Below are 19,945 nucleotides of genomic sequence, written 5' to 3'. Positions count from 1 at the left end.
TGAAATCAAAAAAGCAGGAAAAGAAATGTCAGAGAGAAAAAATAACACGTAAGTTCTATCTTTTGCAGGTTTTATCTAGATGATAACCAAGTTAGACAAACCAGGTTAAGTAATGTCAAACAGGTAAATGACTTGACTACATTAGGTTGTCTAAACAGTGATCTCTCTCTTGAAGATGAAGAGCTAAAGAAAAAAAATCAAATAACGATTGCCAATTAGGTATGTAGAAGTCTGTTTGCATGTTATTTTGCTCACCAATAGTAACAGATTCTTACTGTAGAATAATAGGTGTTAAATTTAGAAATTACTTACAACCTACTCTGACTTTGTAAAGAACAAGGAGAGTGGATGCTAACTTGATTTCTGGTTATCTTTTACTAATATTTAAAGGCATATTCATGTAGCAATATTAAATCTTGATGAAAGGCACCATTAATTTATATGTTTTAGTCAAATTTGTACCATTGGACCAAAATGAACAACAGTTCTGAAAGAATAAAACAAATAATACTCTGTCTTGGCTCTTCCTCCAAAATAATGTCCTAATAGAGTGTCCTATAATAATGTATGCAGTGACATTTTCCCTGATGTTATTTCACTGCAAATTACTAAATCTGATTTCAATTACTGTTTTCAATTAATTTGAGATACTTTATATTAAGAATAATCAATAAAAGAAAGTAAAAAAAAACACAGAAGAAGTTGTAAATGGGGACAGGAGAGTTAGTACATGTCAAAGGGGGTTGGGCTTTTTTTGTATGTTTTTTTGTGTGTTTGTTTGTTTTGGTTTTGGTTTTGTTTGGGTTTTTGTTTTGGTTTTCTATTATAAATGGGCTCAGTTCCTTTAAGAAGGATTATACAATAAGCAAACTAGCTGTTCTGAGCTTGACTGCACAGCCCTGATGTGCTGGCCCAGAATGAACTTGACTGTACAATTTCTGATGCTTAACTTCAAAATGAATTTGACATAATGGAAATAAGAAGAGCCTGCAGCTTATACAGATGTCTGTCTCTTTTGCATGCTGTGGCAAAAAGTAGTTCCAAAGCTTACAAACAAAGAAAAGAGCCACAATTAAAGACTGTAGTTGAAAAACACAGTCAAAACTAAACCAAGATGGAGAAAAAGACACAATTATAGTTCTCAGTAATTACAGTAATTACCTTTGCATTCACTGACCCAAAATAAAGCATGACCTACTTCAGTTAATACTGAATCACAATTGAAATGAAAGATTAGATTTACTTTTGCATAGATAAAACTTTTCTAAAATTGGAATTGTTATATTTCCTTTAAAATCTTTGAGTAGCCCATATTAGCACAAATTAGTTGTATCCCAAATGGACTTGCTACAGTCTGATTGTCTTCCATTGGAATGTCAACATGATTTGCATGTAGGTCAAACAGAGGGTGGTAGAATAATCTGGTTTATTTAGCAACTTCTGTATTTAACCCACTTTATTTTGTGGCTGTGCAGTGATTAAATGAACACTTGGAATGTCTTGTTGAGCTGGAAAAGGAAGGAAAAACATATTCTTTTCCTGGGGAGGAAATATAAAGGATTTCTTTTCATTTATTCTTTTAGCTGTCACTGACATAGGATGATGCTTTTATACAGTAAATGAAATGGTGAAGAAAAGGCATTTTTTTACCATGGAACAAACAATAGAGCAGAGTTTTCAAGTTGTGTCCAAATTCTGTTACTTGTTGAACTCATAAAATAAGAGCTTTTGGCACTTGAAAAAGCAAACAGAAGTCTGAATAAAAACAACCGTTTACCACCAGATATCCCACTGTTTGCATTAAGAGAAGATACAAAGAACGCTATTTATCTGCCTTAACTTTGCACATCAACTTAAGTATTCTCAAGCACATTAATAAGAAATGAAAAGAAAGCTGAGCTATGTTCTCCAGCAGCCCTGTTTGGTCATTGGAAATGGAATATAGAGTATCAACCCCTAGGTGATGGAAGCATGGTCTTCCAGCAAGACAGAGAACATTGGAAAAACAGACATTAAGGCTGAGCTGCCCTGGACATGTCTGAGGAAGACCTTCCTCAAAAGCAGGTGGCATAATCATTCTACACAATGGCCCACACAACTCTTGACAACTGATACAGTCCACCAAAAAGTACAATAATTCTAAGAAACCAGGGTATGTTACCAAAGTACAGCCCCAGAGCAATGATCTCCAGCTAAGACAGGCCAGCTTTGTGCAAAACTAAGGCTACACATCCAGCCTGAGGCCAAGGCTCTGCCTGGGGCTGCTGGAAAAGCTGTGGAAGTAGGGCAGGCTCAGCACCATGGACACTCCAGGTGTCCATGTGGGGGTGGCACCAGCAGGGGGAAATGCCAATATGGAAGAGCCTTGATGCTGAAGAAAGTGTTTAGAAACAGAAAGAAAGGGGAAATGCACAGGGGACTACAGTCTTCACTCTCCTGTTTAGGTTCTGTTAAATTTTCAGGCTTGCTTTATTGCTTTTCTCTCACTTTTCTCACTTCTTCTGATCTGTTCTGTTCCTACACTTCCTTCTGGTTAGTTAGAACTGCTTAGTTCAGCACACAGAAGCACAGCGGTTTTCTCATCCTGAACTCCACTGAAAACAGTATCAGGTTCTTCTGGTATCATCTGTTCTTCTCCATACCCAGCATCCTTATTCTTTCTTTTCATGGGCCAGGAATTTCAGTGACCTTTTCAATTTTCCTTGTCTGGCTACCTTAGAGTTATGATTTTTGCCTCTAGTAAGCTGCTCTTTATGCTCTGATGAGCTGGATATTCTAGAGGCAAACTCTTCTCTCTCTGGAAAACAAGAACCACTGTGGGAGTACGAGCTACATCATGCTTTTACTGCCAGTAACTTCAAGAAGGCAGTTAAACCAAAAGAAAGAGGTATCAAAGTATTTTTGAAGTAGAAAGAAAATTAAAATTATATTATTGAAGAGGTGTCTTGCACACACTGCCCTTTACAGTAGGAACCATCAAGTTTTACTACTCACCAGACCACATGAATCATTCCAAATAGTACCTGTTAAGCCTTTAACCACAGGTAGAGACTTATAGAAACTACAGAAATTCTTCCAATACAAGACCTGCTTCCCATGTGATTGTAGCTTTCGTGAATGATGCCAGATTAACAAACTTTGAGACCGATTATTTTTGGAGACGCTATAGTCTCAAGACTCTTGTAGTAGAGAAGAAGGTGGACTCAGAACCCTGCTGGGTAATTAGTCAAAGGACTGTTAGTCAAGGGTCTGTTAATGATAATGGACTCTGGTCACTGCATGTACAGGGAGAACTTTCCTCCTCCTCAGAATCTGAGGAGGTAGTGGCACCTTCTACACCAGGTATTGAGGCTCTGGAACTAGAAGGCAAGACAACTGGTGAGGTGGGTGAAGGTCCTTCTGGGATAGTGGGGCTTACTAAAACCACACAACCTGTACCCCACATCAAGATCTCCTCTGTGAACCGGGAGACTCCCTTCTGAGGTGAATGGAGAGCCCAATATGTGGACTGGACACAACTCACAAGGAAGCCTGCTGTCTCCCAGGGGTTCAGGTAAGGGACATTACTGGAAAACTCTCCGGTGTAGTTAGGCCTTCTGATTACTATCCACTATTTGCTGTTCAAACTGGCAGTGACAACATAACAAAGAGAAGTCCGAGGGCAATCAAAAGAGACTTCAGGGCCCTGGGACGATTCATACAGGCATCAGGAGCACAGGTAGTGATTTCCTTGATCCTTTTCGGTACTAAGGAATAATACTGAATAGGCAGATCCATCGGGTCAAGGTGTGGCTCTGAGGTCGGTGTAATCCAAAAAATGTTGGGAATTGACAATGGGATGATCCACTCAACATGTGGTCTACTGACACCTGACAGGATGCACCGATCTCAGAGGGGAATAAGAGTTCTAGCACAGGTGCTAGTGGGGCTTGTTGACAGCCTTAAACTAGATTGGAAGGGGGAAAAGCACAAAGCCAGGCTCACTAGGGATGAGTGATGGGATGGTGTGCCGAAACTTGAGAAAACAAGAACTAATGGGATACCTCAATCTGCCTCACTAGGTGTTGGCTACAATGTACCACACCTGAAATGTTTCTACACTAATGCACGAAGCACAAGGAACAAACAAGAGGAGCTTGGAGCTTTGGCTCAGTCCCAGAGGTTTGACATCACTGGCAAAAGGGAAACCTGGTGGGATGAAACCTATGACTGAAATGCCCTGTTGTATGGTTACAGGCTCTTCAGGAGGGATAGGCAGGGGAGAAGAGGCAGAGGGGTGACACTGTGTGTAACAGAAGGGTTAGAATATGTGGAGCTCACAGCTGGCAACAGCAGAGTTGAGAGCGTCTAGGTAAGAATCAAGGGGCAAACAAGTAATGCAGATGTCATCATGAGAGTCTGCCACAGACCTCAAGCCAAGACAATGATGCTGACAAATTATTCTTTGAGGAACTAAAGGACTTCCAAGTCAAGTGCCCTTGTTCTTATGGAGGACTTCAACTTGCCAGAAATTTTGGAGCATCACTCAACTGGTACAACCTGAACCAGAAGACTCCTAAAAAACCTGGATGACAACTTTATGGAACAGGTCCTAAGGGAGCTGACTTGGAAAGATGCCCTCCTTGATCTACTGCTTGTCAACAGAGTGGATCTCATGACGGAAGCAGAGATTGGTGGCTGCCTTGGTCACAGTGACCACGGAGCAATAAATTTAAAATCTCTGTTGACAGGAGGAAAAGTGCCAGCAAAACCTCAACTCTGGATGGTAAGGTAAGGATTCTATGATACATATACCTTGAATAGACAATGCTCTGCACTCTCAAAGAAACCATGCTTTTTATAACCAGTGGAAAGGGAATGGCTTTTGTATTCTTTATGTAATTTTACTTTTGTTATTGTTCTGGTGGCTTGCTTGTTCAGATACAGGGTATATCTATCTTATATTTTTTCCAAAGGATCTCAAAATTATCCTCCAACAGACTATTGCAGATATCTCTCCAATATCCTCTTAAATGGATGGCCAATTTCTTTTGCTTTGCAGCTCATGTCATATGATAATTTTTTTAATCACAATGCAAAACTGACTGGGCAGTAGAGCAGAATGATTCCTGGAGTCTAGTTTATTTGCGTACAAGGCAAAGGTCCAGCCTGGGGCAAATCTCTGAATGAATAAAGATCAGGGATTGTAGCCATTTTGTCCAACAGCAGCAGTTTGGCTTTCCATTTTTTGTTTTGAGGCTGACAGTAAGGCAACACTGAGGGGTGTAAAGCTCATTCGAAATCTTCAGTATATCAGATGTGACATCATTCTGTTTGACAGCGTTAAACCAAAATTTGCCAAGACAGAATGTTTAAACTCAGTGTAAATTCCTCCTTAAACTATAAGGAGCTGAAGAGCAAGCAATCTGGCGTCAGATCATTTCTACTCACTGAGGCAATTGTAAAATGAATGTTTTAGAGACAACTGATGATCTCATCACAGCAAAAATATACATCCTCTAGTCTAGGCCAATTTACTAGCTTTCTATGACACAGAACTGACAGGTCCGATAGCTAGCATTTTTGGGCAAAAAAGACATATCATATTCATGAGAACTGCTAGTATAATTTATTAACTTCTGATTGTGTGCCCGTTAATTTAGGAACCATTGACTGAATCAAGGCAATTGCAATTTATGTTATGGATTCCAGAAAAATAGGGGTGAGGGTGGTGGGGAGAGACAAACCCATCTGGAAGACAAATTTCTAGATTAACGAGACAAAAGGAAGCTCTACTCACCAAGGCATACAGAATTCCAGAACATGCAGTGGTAATTTTTTTTCCCTAGAAGGTCCATTAAGCTTGTACTTTTGAAAGTAACATATTTGATTTTGAAGTTATAAAGTGGCAAGTCTATGAGCTTCTATGGCAATGCAACCAAGTTGCACTGATTATGAAAGAAGTGCATCGTGTTTGAAGGCTGAATATGTCTAAGTTCCACTTCCAGCCATCAGATCATGTATATTTACCAATAATGCTGAAAAACTGTTTACTACCAGCTCCATTCTCCAAGGGTGTGTATTTCCAGATGACACTGTTAACATGGACACAGTTCATTAAAATGAATTTTTACTATCAAGGAGGATGCTAGGGCTTTCCTGACATGAGTTCTAAACTTCAAGGCTACATGGGAAAAGAGACTTTGTTTTTGTTTCAAAGAGCCATTTCTTTAAATATATAAAAGAAAAGGTTTCCAAAAGCATAAATTTGTGTGTCCAGCCAGCTTCTCTTCATTGGGTGTCCAGCAGCCTTCTGTACCTCTAAATATCTCCTCTCATACAGAGAAGCTTCATAAGTGATTCCGTTTTGTGAAATGTTTTTTGTTCATCATGTACTGAACATATGTCTGCATGCATTTTAAGAGATGAAACTAAGTTTATCTCTAAAGGCAGAGCACTGTGCACCCAGATGATCTCATATAAACGTAAATAGGTTAAGGTTTCTCGGAGACCTATAGCCATTTCTAACATCCTCAAATCCGAGAATTCCCTCTGTTGCCTGCAATGTGTGAACTTGTATTAACCAAGTGGTGTGCCCCAGATATTCCCATTAAATCCTGCCATTACAACAACATCTTTTATCTAGTTTTCTCTGTGTTTTTGGGGGGTTTGTATGAAAATGTTGACAGGCAGCTTAAAGGGGCAGAAAGTTTGTGGTAAAATGACATTTATGGCTTCTTCTCCAGCCTTGTGGCTGCTGTTCTTTCAGAAGGAAATTATATTTTACAATTTATTCTTGTAAAATTCATTGGGATTATAACTTCTCTTTCTGTTTTCTAAGTATTTGCAAATAGATTGATTATTTCTCCCAGAGCTTTCCCTGAAAATTGGGCAAGATACTCTCAAATATTTCATCAGGTCTCAAATAAAATTATGAATGGTATGCATTCCTTAAGTATACAAGGACTATTTTCAATAGCTAATTTGTTTAAGTTCTAATTTGCGTTTGCCTTAGTCCACTTTAAAGACTTTTCTCTGTTTCTTTATAACTGCCCTAACTGGATGATAGAATCCATCTTTTTTTTAAAGAGAAAACAAACAAAAAATGCATTAATGCATTGAAGGTTTGAACTCTCATGGTCACACTTTTAAACAGTCTTTCTTCCAACTCTGGGAAACTAATTTATTGTTTGGTTTTCTATTTTCATCAAACATTTTCTTGCTACCTTTTCTAATTCTTGGAAGTCACAGTCCACTTTACATCTTGTCCTTCTGAATTTTCCCCAAATTTTACCTAACATACATTTTTAGGATCTGAGTTGTTACAGCCACAGTGATTAAATTAGCTTTAAGCTTTTCAGTTACTTTTTCATTTTTTGATTACTTGAGTTTCACCACTGTGAATGCAGAGTAAACTGTTTTTGAAGTTCATGTTACTTCCTCATTTCCTTTCAGCACAAAAGCATAAACTTTGCCACTACATCATATTGTCACTCAAAGGCAAGTTGTGTTTCATTGTTTCAGTCTCCCATTTTCAGGCAGTTCTTCCTTACTGCTCAGAATAAAATTTGAAATTATCTGACCTACACTTCTTTTTCCATACTCTCCACCAAAATGATTCATGAATGTTTGGTCAGTTTGGACAGGATCTATTTCAATAAAGGTAATCATGCCAAATTCTCTATAATCAGTGAAAAGAAATATAAATTTTTACCACAAAATGGTCACCTGACCCATGTAAAATGTCTGCTTTAGGGTAAGGTAAGTTATACTCAGAAGTGGCTACGTCTTTCTGTTAGCTATGGAGGGGGACTAAAGGGCTCTGTGCTTCCCAGCATGAGCAAATTCTGATTTTAGATTAATTCACTCTATGCTTCTAAGGAGCTTAATCTAGCTGTCCTTTTGGTTGGTGTCATCTCATTATACATATGACAACACCTGTGCTCTCAGCTCATTTTCTCTCTAGAGATTTTCTTTTTACAGACCTGTCATATATACCAACTACCATTCAGTATTGATCCTTTCAATATGTTTAGCAACAAGTTCTTGCTTAATTTTCAAACAAATTCTACTTCTTTAAAATTAGAGTCCAGGCATTGATCTGCCCCTTTAAATCACTGCACTGATTATACACTAACATTATCAATATATACCATACAGTGCTCTATACATTACTACAAAGCTAGTTAACATAGTAAACATATTGACTAAAAACGTTACCCGAGTCTTTATGGGCAATTACAGCTGAAGGCCACAGAATTTGCCAGCCTGTCCTACACCAGAGGACAGAGTCATACAGCACTCACATCACTACAGGAAAGTAAGCATCCTAAGGATCTAGTCAGCATCTCTGCAAATAATATTGCAAAGGGAGTATCTGTTACAATCCTAACACCATTACACAAGGGTGTCAAACTGATGCTCCATGGAGAAAAGATTCCAGGTCCTATAGAAATGTTTCAAACATTTTCCAAGCCAGCTGCATTTCAGAAAAAAGAAAATCTGAGAAGGAAAACTGTTTTTAACATGAACAAAAAGCCATTTTAAATTAGGAAGCTGAAAGCTTCTCTGCACCAAAGTAAGGGAAGGTCAAATATAACTGCAGCAAATATAAAGCATAAATATTTGCTATAAGTAAGCACAGAGTCCTTATACTCTATCTTGCCCTATAGAGACACATTTTGGAGTAGAAATTGAACAATGTTCTGGTTTTTCAAATGCATATTGTATTTTCGCTACTGGTGTGAGTGAGAAAGTGGGTAGGAGTTGTGTGGAAGGAGTTAAGTAGAAAGAAGTATTTAAACTGTTCATAAGGGATAGCAAATATATCACAAAAAATGACAGCAGGACGATGCACAGACACAAGTCCAAATCTGATCAGTATAAGAGAACACCTTCCCTCTACAAGAAAGAACCTTGTATAAAAGATCAGAGACAATTACTTTAGACATGCAAAGTCAACAGTAAAATTCAGATTTACAATTTTACACAAATAATTAGTGCATATTGCTCCTCAAATTCCTATGCCAAAATTTGTTTTCAAACAGTTTTATAATTTTCACTGAAGGGAGATGCTCAACTACTGGTGTTATAAACTAAGCATATATAATGTCATGTACCAGTGACAGAAAACCCCACAGAGTATCTCCTCTAGCCCTTTCCCAATGCATAGTTGTTTCACTCTCAGAAAGTTGCAAGGAAAAAAATATAGTGTCTTTCCCCATATATAAATGCCTCCTGATACTACACTTGATCAACAGGAATATCACACAGAATGGCTTGGTTTCATCTGTTCATTCATCTATTTAAGGTTAGATGAGAGGGGAAATTGAAGTATTAAGAGAGTACTATGTGTCTCTTTGCAGTGCAGCCTGTTCTTTTTCTACTCTTTCCTGTTGCTGTTCAGCAATTAACCTTCAGAAAACTTATTTTATTCCCTTAAGATAAACTGTGGATGCATTGCTTGGGAGCAGTTATCTTGTTCCAGAGCAAGTAGTCTACGTTTTCTCTTGATTCTACTTTCAGGCTACAAGTCACGTTGCATCCAGCCACTGTGAACCACAAGGCATAAACATTTCTACAGGAGAATGAAATAAAACTGATGCTGCTTTTATGATCCTCAATTTTATTTTACTTTTATTTGTGATTAAGCAAGCACAATGTTAGATGAAGAAGCAAATATATATTAAAAGGGCATACACACATGAAATGTGAGATTCAGTTTAAGATACCGAAATATAGATATGAATTCATGTGGTATATAAGCTTAAAGTCAATACAGATAACAAAGCTTCCAGAGCAATTCAGCTTGCTCTACACAACTCACAGTTGGCCAGCTGAACTGTTCTCTAGCCTACATTGACTTTAATGGCAACCAGACACCCAGCAAACATGTACATGTTTAAATTTAAGTATCTTAGTCTGAGGTAAATCTTGTTCAAAGACCTAAAATTCAGTAATTTCAAAAGTTAAGATTCAAGTGCTAATACTTGCTGTTAATTCCTTATGGCTATTAATTCACCTCAGTTCTCTCATTTGTATACAATTTCACCTTGATGCAGCCTTATAGAAAATTATAAAATTGTTTGAAAAGAAATGTTGGCATAGGAATTCAAGGAGAAATATGCACTAATTATTTGTGTGAGATTGTAAATCTGAATTTTGCTGCTGAATTTGCATGTGTAAACTAATTCTCTGTGCTTCAGGTCCTGTACCTATTGAAAGAGTTGCTCACTTGGCACTGAAGGTGCTTTGAAAGATTCAAGTTAAGACACCTAAAAGAAGGAGTTATGTTTTATTATGATTTTGATTTGAGATTGTGAGGCAAAAAATGAAGTGGCAATTTTTCTTTGAGAAGGACCATATTGCTTCTCCTGCCTCCCCAGGAATTTCCCCTAAAGATTGCAATGTATTCACTATGTACCTCTTTCCTAAAATTATAACATTTGTACTGCTTTCTCTCAGAGTGTACTATTATTATTATTATTATGCACAATTATGGACAGTTTATGCATATGGCTCATGGAAATTTGTTCTCATGCAGGTGACTTTAACCAACACTGGATTCCCACTGCTGTTTTAATAGGCAATAAATTGCTTAGCATTGGAAGTGGAACTTAAATCTGCAAGAAAGGTATCAGAGAACATTATATTTTATTTTTATTGAAGACTGCATTTTCCTAACAGATGGAGAACTCGGGGTTAGATCTGAGTTCAGGCAGCCTCTAAGTCTAGACTTGTCTCAGACTTCTGAAATGATTTTATACAAATCATTTAACATACTGGCACCTCATTTCCACTGCTCTAAATTGAAATAAATTTTTCCATTGATATTCTGAACTGTTTCCTTTGGATTAAAAGTAGTAAATCAAGCATTGATGTCAATTAGAATTCAAAATGCCCCTTGATAATAGTTACAATATACTTAATAGAGGAAAATAGTACAGGGAGTGATATATTTTGTTATTAATGTACATTGATGATGCACGTATTACTGCATTTTGAAGACATTAAGAAATGACAAGAAAAATGTTTAGTTCGGTGGCAATTCAGGCATACTGAATTACAGCAAGACTAAAACAGCATTTAAAAAAATCTTACATTTTGGCAGGGAGGGAAACTGTCTTCTCATGAATGTAACATTACAATTCATTTTTGAGCTATTTGAAATGTTTTACTATTTGACACAGAACATTTTCCATTATTCTTTAATTGACCTTTGAGGTTCTGATAGCATTCATTTTATCTCTCTGCACAGAAGCATTAAGGATACCAGCCTGCTTTCTGAGATAAGTTTTAAATATTTTCAATTAATTAACTGAAAATGGAAAAAAATTCCAGTTGTTGCTGCTTTTCCTAAGGCTCTAGCCAGTTTCCAGAGGCAGACCGCTATTATTACTGATCCTGGGCTGCCGCCTGGTGGCATCTGGGAAAAATAAATTCAAGTTTCACTCGTCCATGGGGCCAAGGCTGCTCCCAGTGCCCCTGGTGGGCTGAAGGCTTGGACTCTTCCCCGTCACATCCCAGCAGTCAGGCAGAAGGAGAGGCATAAGTTATGGGATTGTCCAAGCCTTTTGGGCTATGTATACTGTGGGACTATGTATATATCCAGTGTGTCACTCAATGCATATAAAGGCAGAGCTTTGCTGGGTCTCACCAGTATTTGCAGTCTATTTTAGGTATTTTTACATATATGTTCCCAGAGGTGAGCATACACAGCTCTCAACCAGTCAACACTTTTCCATAATTACAGCACAGTCATGAATTAGGAAAGTGCTGTGATCCTCACTGTTCACCTGGGAAGCTTAGAAAAATGAAGCACCTTGCCTAAGGTCACACAGAAGGCCACTGGCTAAATTAGAGGATTAAACAGAATCATAGAACAGTTTGGGTCAGAAGGGTCCTTTAAAGGTCATCTGGTTCAACTCCCTTGCAATGGGCAGGGACAACAAAAGCAATGAAGGAAGTAGCATTCTGAAAGAGAATAAAGATTAGAGGCGTTGGCCAGAAAGCAGATCATAGCAGGTTTTAGCAATATATAAAGTATCACAATACAACTCCTGTGGTTTCATTGTAATTCTGCAATACCAATTTTATGAGAAATTAAATCCAGATCTCTGAAGTTTAAATCACTTACTATGCTTCCTATCTGTAAGAAATTTAACCAAGCTTCAGTTAATTGGAAATAGCAGCTGTAAGGGTACTATTTGTTCTTGTAAATCAGATTTGTCATGCTTTGAGAAACTAATGGGAAAACTATTTCTGTGGTGAAATAAATGTTTCTGAGGGGTGAGACGAGAAGGAACAAACAGAGAGAAACAGACCTTTTCTGTGCTGCCCTTATGAAATTAAGGTGTCTGGGACCCTTCACTAGACAATGGTATAAGATTAATGAGCTATAAATGGAGCCTTGCATGAAATGGGTTTTGGTTAAATATAGAAAAATGGATCCATACTAGTTATTTGTGACTAAATAAGTAACAGGGGCCTGACTGGGGGAGTGCCTGGGGATATGTACGCAGTCTAATTTGTAATAATTTCCATCCCTCTCTGCTCAATCAACAAATAAACAAGTCTTGCCTGACAAGTAAATAATGATGCAACACTGGTAATATTAATTAGAACTTACTGAAAACACTATGAGACAGACAAAAAATCAGAGTTTAAAATTTCAACTGTCGATGTAGTCAACAGTGTTAAATATATCTTGCTTAAAAATAAAGGAAAATGGACTTTTAAATTTGAACTTCTGGATTTCTGAATACAATGTACTGTAAAAGGCTTTGATCTCATAGGGTTCTGTCAGTCAGCCCTATTTTGCTGCATCTAACCAAAGAAAAATAAAGTGCACGTCTGTCCTAAAGAAATTTCTATTTTTATTCTTTGGGTTTCTTGTCTGTGCTCTTCTTGGCACAGGCCTTCGACTTCCTTATCTCTTCATATTGATAACTTTAGAAGAGTCTATTTTGGTCTTCTTGCAGCTTCCTAAAAACTTTCTACTTGAAGAACTCTTTAAGGCACTGTTGGGAGGACAGGGTTAAAAGTGAAAGAATGGCGAGGAGGATGGTGGATTGGTTCAAGTAACTTTGCAGTTGGGAATGCCAAGGCCTGGAGAATAACAGTGTGGGAAACCTCATATATTACACCTACTGCTGTTTATCCTCTGTCTGTTTTGAGAAGTAGAATTTCTGTGCAGAGATAACATAAGTGTTTTGAGAGACTTGGACCCACTCTCATGGACATGCTTGAGCTCCCTGTTTAGGAGAGAGAAGATTAAAGTTCAGAGATCATAAAAAAGCACAGGGGAGATCACAGCATGGTTCTAAACTACAAGTGTACAGGTTCTTGATAAATTGGTGCAAACAGCAGGCCCACTGCCCACAATGATGGACAGAGCCAAACAGTGCTTATGTGTTCCTGCTTACGTGTCTCCATCTGGGTGTTGCTTCAGGACCCTCCAGTTACCGAGGTAATGAAATAAACATCCTCTTTGCATTTCAGCCATGGTTTTGTGATTGCTCCAGCTGCCTGGAGCACAGTGTCAACTCACACAGGCACCTAAACATCTTTTACTTGAACTGTATCATATTTTCTTATAGCAGCTCTAAGGAACAGGTCTAGATAAAACACACTGTTGTGATCATCAGGTCATGTTACTGCATCTCTTTCATGATAACTTACCAGATTCTCTTTGTATTGCAAAACAGCTCCAGCCATCTTTTTACACCAAAACTTGGTGTAAGGTGGAAGGTAATTTCACTTTTCATAGAAGAAGTCCAGTCACTCCTTAGCAATATAGGAAAACCATACCCAGCTTTCTTATGAATTTAAACATTGATCAGGAAAGTGCTGCATAACCACATCCACCCTTAACTATAATCAAAGTGCAGCCAAGTATGCAGGATTCACAGGGAGAGGAAGCATGACCCTGGGAGGCAGTGTGACACTGCAGCCTAGTGGGTCCATCACTTGTGAGATAAATAATTCCCATGTTTCAGCTCTTTGCATTAAGGCTATTGATGTGCTTTGCATGAAACAGTCACAACTGTATAAATTTAGGATAGTTTATTTATTTTTCTGTAAGGCAGCACAACGTGAATGGATATCTAACTACATTTTCAAGGCTTTCATTGTCATGCAAAATCCTTTACATTCATATTGTTTCAGTCATATGTTCAATTACTTGACAGAGCCTGAAACATAAATGTTCTGGTTTTTAAATGCGTGGTATCAATATATACATGAAAGAAAATTTTAAAAGATGTTTTTGAGACTAAGTATGGAAAATATAACCTCAGGCTACAAAGCCTTTTATCCAATAAAATTTCAAAAAGAATTTCAGAGGGATCATCAGATTCATTAGAGGCACAGAGACAATTAACATAACCTAATTAATCTCCTTCTTGTATTGAGCTGCCTGTTGAGCAGTTTAGTGCACACTAGATGGCAGCCCCAGTACAGATGATTTCATTGTACTGCTTGTTCTCCTCCAAGAAAATCTGAAATTGAGAAATATCTTTGGACTCAGTAATGTGTTTTGGGAAAAATTGAACTGGATGGTGGGCCAAACTGGTTGATGATTAGGTCTGCACTGTGCTTAGGTTCTCTCTGCAGAGTTACCATACTGTAGATAGCATTAAGCAGTGAAAAGTCTCATTTTGAGTTAAGTTCAAGTAACCATTGAAAAATGCTATAACAACCAAGAAAAAAATGACCAAAATATTCAGGAATAAATTTTTTTAAGCTTGGATTTCAAAACATGGGAACAAAATAGACTTATTTGTGTGTCCCTTGCAGTACAGAGAAAAAAAAAAAAAAAAAGATGAACCTGGTCAGGAAAGCCCAACAGAAATACTTACAGATAAAATTTGATCTCCTCGCTGCAGTTCTCCACTGAGATCTGCAGGCCCACCTGCTAGGATGAAAGACACGAAAATGCCTTCCCCGTCTTCACCTCCCACAATGTTGAAACCAAGTCCTGTGGAGCCCTTGTGCAGGATGATTTTTCGAGGCTCTCTGTTTAGAAACAAAATGATAATGTTTATCCATTTAAACCTCTTACTGTGTATGTATTTTTCACAGCATCTTAAACATAATATATTTTGCTTAAGACACAGCGGCCTGTTATTGCCTAAAGAAACCATTTAACAAATTACATAAATATGTTAACTGGTGAACAGATGACGTAGGAATCAACCAGCATTATTTTATTTTTTTTCCTCATGGTTGAATACAAACAACTCTGTTTATTTCATCCCATTGCAGTCATCCTCACTATGTTTAAGTGACAGATTTATTAAAGGAAAAAACAAAACAGTGAATATATTTAATAATCTAATTTATAGCAATACTATATATAGAATGAGAATCAATCTTCATATGATACCTTCTTATTTTAGTTCTAGTTTTGCTTTTGAAACAAATGAATAAAGAAAAAACTTAAAATTCCAGGCAAAGCAATGGCAGTTGTGTTTGATCCTGACAGATTCAGAGCAAATAACAGTTATATGATCAAGCTAATACAGCAGAATCTCATTAAAAACTCTGTTTTGACATTCTCAGGAGCTTACAATTGTAACGTTGCATTGTAGTTTCATCACTGAACCAGCCCAAGGGATACCTGATATTGCCGTACTTGTTTAAAACGTTATTAATTATGATAGAAATCAATAAATAATAACAGGTGCATCTCATACAGCACTTTTCTTCTGTAAATTGAAAATATGCCACAATGGATGTAAACATAACACGCATTTTACTGATGGGAGAACTTATGTCCAGAAAGAAATAACTTTCCTAAGCAATCATCCTTGAGAAAGGGTCCCAAGTATTCCTATTCTCAAACTTTACATATGAGGCCTCAGATCTGGCTCTCCCTGGGAAACATAAGCACACACACTCCTATATGCACACATCTGCTACATTTGTTGGTACTTACTCTGTTTCAAATCTCTCTAACAATTTAAGTTTTAGAAAAAGTGTAAATGCTGTTATATTAATATGTGTAAATTTTAAGCCCAGCCCTGCAAGTACTCCCAAACACATACATGTGGTCTGTGACCCCTCCCAGAGAAATAGGGTGTTCTGTTCATTCTTTATTTTTTCAAATTCTCTACTTTTACAAATAAAAGTTACCAGCAACACAAATACACACCATATACAGCAACATTTTCCAGAAAGCTTCTTGTATAAAAGATTCAATATTTCCTTCATACTATATGGCAGTCCTACATCACACAAATGGCTTTTTCATTTCCATTTTATTTTTAAAGAAAAGAAAAAAATAAAAAGGAGAGAAGAGATTAATCAAGGGATGCTTTATTTGATGCAAATTAAATCTTATGGCTGTACACATGTAGACTCTATCCTGACATGGAGAGTTTATCCTAACACAATACTTCTGAAATCAGTAGGCATTTGTTCATCTTTGTCCAGTGTTAATGTCCAAATTGTATCCCCATATCATGATCTTGATATAATATCTCAACTTTCCAGAACGTTAATCTTAAAGCTGAATATTTTTGAAAGAAAAAGTTAAAGCAAAGTATTAATCCTACTCTGTATGGCACTCCATCTCTTTTTTAACAGTGTGAAGTCAGAATACAAACTTTTAAAAATACAGCTGTGAGAAAAAGATATGTTGTTTTGAGTTTGTGTATTCTTGAAGTATTTTTAACAATCAGAAAATAAAGTCAGAGTTTCTTTTCTTTTGGATCATGGCTGTTGATTTGCCTTGTAGCAACTCCTTTAATACCTTCTTAAATATGTGCAGAGTAGACATAATGTAATCCAGATCTAGGAAGTCTAAACAGGTTTTTAATTAGAAGTGTGGCCTGGGGGTTGGAGCAGAACTGGGACAGTAAGCTGAAAGCATGGTTTCTCTTCCCTGCTTAGCCCATGTGCTGCTGAGTGATCTTGGCAAGTCATTTGTTCTTCCAGCTTCACTTTCCTCATCTACAAAATGATACGGTAACACTTGTCATCTTTGTGTCCTACACATCAGAAATACTTTGCAAGAGCTGAGCTAGTGCCATTTATTATTTACTTGAATATGGAGGAAAAAGAGGCAGCAAAGTCAAACCAATCTATTTGCATGCTCTGCTGGTGAGAAATCAGAAGAGATCTTGTTCAAAATGAAACTGAGTATTTTCACATGTGACAGGCAGCCTGGATCAAATAGTTGAGAGCCAGCGCTATGGGCAAAACTAGGTCAATTCAACTGGGTATCTACGGAATAGTAAGCTGTGCAACTCAACAAAATGTTGGCCCAGTTATTAATCTTTGTCTCTGATCAAGTCAGCAGATTTATGCCTAAAATGCTGCCAGTGCTGTTTTATAATTTTGGCCTTTTGACAGCAAAATTCACATTCTGCTCTTGGATGATTATGTTCAGAGGAAGTTCAGACAATAACAGGGAAATGTCAGAAGCTGTGATTAGAATGCAATGAGTTTCATCTTCTGCTCTTTTGCCTAATCAGGTCATTTTGGCCATTACTCAAGTCTTGGCTATATAGAGGCTGACCATCCGTAACATTTCTTTATATTTCTTTCATATCTGAGTATCCAGTAGGATCTGAAAGGTGAGCTAAAGATCACACAAGTGTTGTTGTCATCATTACAAAAATAACCTCTAGCCATGATTGTACTGCAAAAACTATAGGAAGTAGAAGTATATGAAAATTAATCTTAATATAATATATAAGTTTTTTAAAATATGTAATTGTTCCCACTTGCACAGTGTACTTAGTATGAAAATGAAAAAAAAAATACTTATGATGATAACAAAAAAGTACACAAATTGATATAAAACTCATGAAGTTAAATTAGGAAAATCATTTCTTAAGCAAACAAACTTCAATGCCAGCCACTGTCCAGGACATGGTTTGAATAATGCAGGAATTGGTTATCTGCCAGTGCTCTAGCAACACTCACTGTAAAGGCTAGCTTTGCTAAAGCTGAAAATGAAATGTTACAAATTTTATTGCCTGGTATAAAAGTTTGCAGTCAACTCTAAATATGATGTTTAAGGTGATCTAAGAACAGGTGCTCCAATTTTTCTTGAATACAGGGGGAGCAACATTAGGAGAAATTCCTTTGCCTTTATTAAAAATCTTCATTAATGTAGTTTTTATACACATGAGACAAAATGCAGATAAATGCTGTAGAGGGGGTAAGGAATAAAACACTTAAAGATGACATGGGGATGGGAGAGTAAGAAGTGACAGATAAGTTGCTCAAATGTGAACGATGTTTTCTTGCAGTAAATGCACTCAGTAAGAATGTGTATTTGTCTGCAGAAAACAGCAGCTAAGGTCAAGGTAATTTCAGGGCAACTTATTTTAAAATGAGAGTGGTTGAGCTCTGGCACAGGCTCTCCAGGAAGTGCTCACAGCACCAAGTCTACCGAAGTTCAAGTGTTTGGACAACACTTTCAGGGACATGGTTTGATCGGTGGGATTGTCCTGTGCAGGGCCAGGAGTTTTAGTTCAATGATCTTTGTTGGTCCCTTGCAAGTTTGGATATTCTATGATTCTATGAAAATGTTTTACTTGGAGACAATAGATGGCACTCTGTAGCCACCCTGGAAAAAGGAAGAGTCGGACATACAGTGTTTCTGAATTGCATGTTTCTGCCTCCAGATTTAACTACTTATCCCATTTGTAATTTCTTCTGTGATAAATAGGGCCGAAGGTAAGTTTCTAGGTGCTAAAAAAGTGTACTAGCACTTTAATTTCATGTGTGCATCTTTTATACCCTCCTGCAGCTTTATACCAAATACAAACAGAGAAGAGCAGCAGGGGAAATCAAGCAGAAATTTGAAAGGAGTGTGAGATGAAAACATTCCTGGACTGACAGAAGGCAGCAGAAGGGAAGGGAAAAAAAAAAGGGGAAAAAAAGAAAGAAAAGAGCAAAGAAAAGAGAGAGCAGGATAAAGGGAGACAGTGCATCTGTAAAAGAGAAGAGGGAAGGAATTAAAATGGTAGAGAAAGAAGAAAGGAAAATTCACATTAATAGAGCTAAGAGCAAAGGAGTAAATAAAGTACTGCAATCCACACAAATTTACAGGCTTAGAAATCAATGGCAGAATCAATTTGGATGGACTTGGTCATTTGCTTCAGGGAATGCATCACGATCAGATTCTGTAAAGCACATTATAAATTGCAGGCCTGATGTAAGAGCAAAGAATTACTAAATTATTATTTGAAATTGATAAGTAGTAACAAACCAGAGTAGGTAAAATGTCAACACTTAAGAAAATTTGTCATAAAAATGTAATTACCAAAAGTAAATTGAAGTGTAGTATTTTCCTTTTAAAAGTTTGGTTTTTTGTTCATCTTTGTTTAATTTGTTCATTATCTTGAAAACAGCCAGTACTTTTTATTTACTACATTTGTACTGAATATTTGGTTTGATCAGTATACTTTTTAACAAATGGAAAATGACATGACAAAAAATGTGAGTATCCCTATCATTCCTCTACAGACTGGAATGCGTAGTAATTATAGATTTAATTTAAGAGATTAAAACTGGACCGATAAATGAAGAGCTTTCTAAAAACAAGTAATTCTTATAATGATTAACTGAAAGAAAACCCGTGTTTAATTTGGTTATTTTGTACTGCTGTCTACGTTAAAGAAAAGAGTCAGTTTTAGTATTCATCTCACACTGGCACAACTCTGTCTTTGTGTCTCTTTTGCCCCATCTATAAAATTGGAGTGCTGACATGATTTTGTGCTTTTTGAAACATCTACAGAAATATGAAGCACACTGGGTGCTTTCAAATATCAGATCCTAGAGACTTCTTCAGTTATATACAATCAATGAGTTATCCCAAATCCGCAGAGACTTAAAAATATGGCTTTGATCTTGCTTTGTCTGCAGATGTTTGTTGCTTTGGTTATTTTGGGTTTTTTTTGTTTGGTTGGTTTTTTTTTTTTTGTTTTTTGTTTTTTTGGTTTTGGTTTTG

The 19,945-nt window shown here is 37.0% G+C and overlaps 1 protein-coding gene across 24 annotated transcripts in view; it reads right to left on the bottom strand.

The window, feature by feature from the left end:
• DLG2 (discs large MAGUK scaffold protein 2) overlaps window positions 1–19,945 on the bottom strand; it is a 996,215-nt gene that overhangs the window by 202,332 nt on the left and 773,938 nt on the right. For all 24 annotated transcript variants that reach the window (XM_050332274.1, XM_050332275.1, XM_050332276.1 and 21 more), the window contains one exon: window positions 14,838–14,994. In XM_050332274.1, the coding sequence (XP_050188231.1) occupies window positions 14,838–14,994 (157 nt within the window). The remainder of the gene's footprint in view (window positions 1–14,837; window positions 14,995–19,945) is intronic.

The sequence above is a fragment of the Myiozetetes cayanensis genome, unplaced genomic scaffold, assembly GCF_022539395.1.
Source record: "Myiozetetes cayanensis isolate MyiCay16 unplaced genomic scaffold, myiCay2020 scf5-8, whole genome shotgun sequence".
NCBI classification, from domain to species: Eukaryota; Metazoa; Chordata; class Aves; order Passeriformes; family Tyrannidae; genus Myiozetetes; species Myiozetetes cayanensis.
This window is presented reverse-complemented; position numbering and strand designations above follow the sequence as displayed.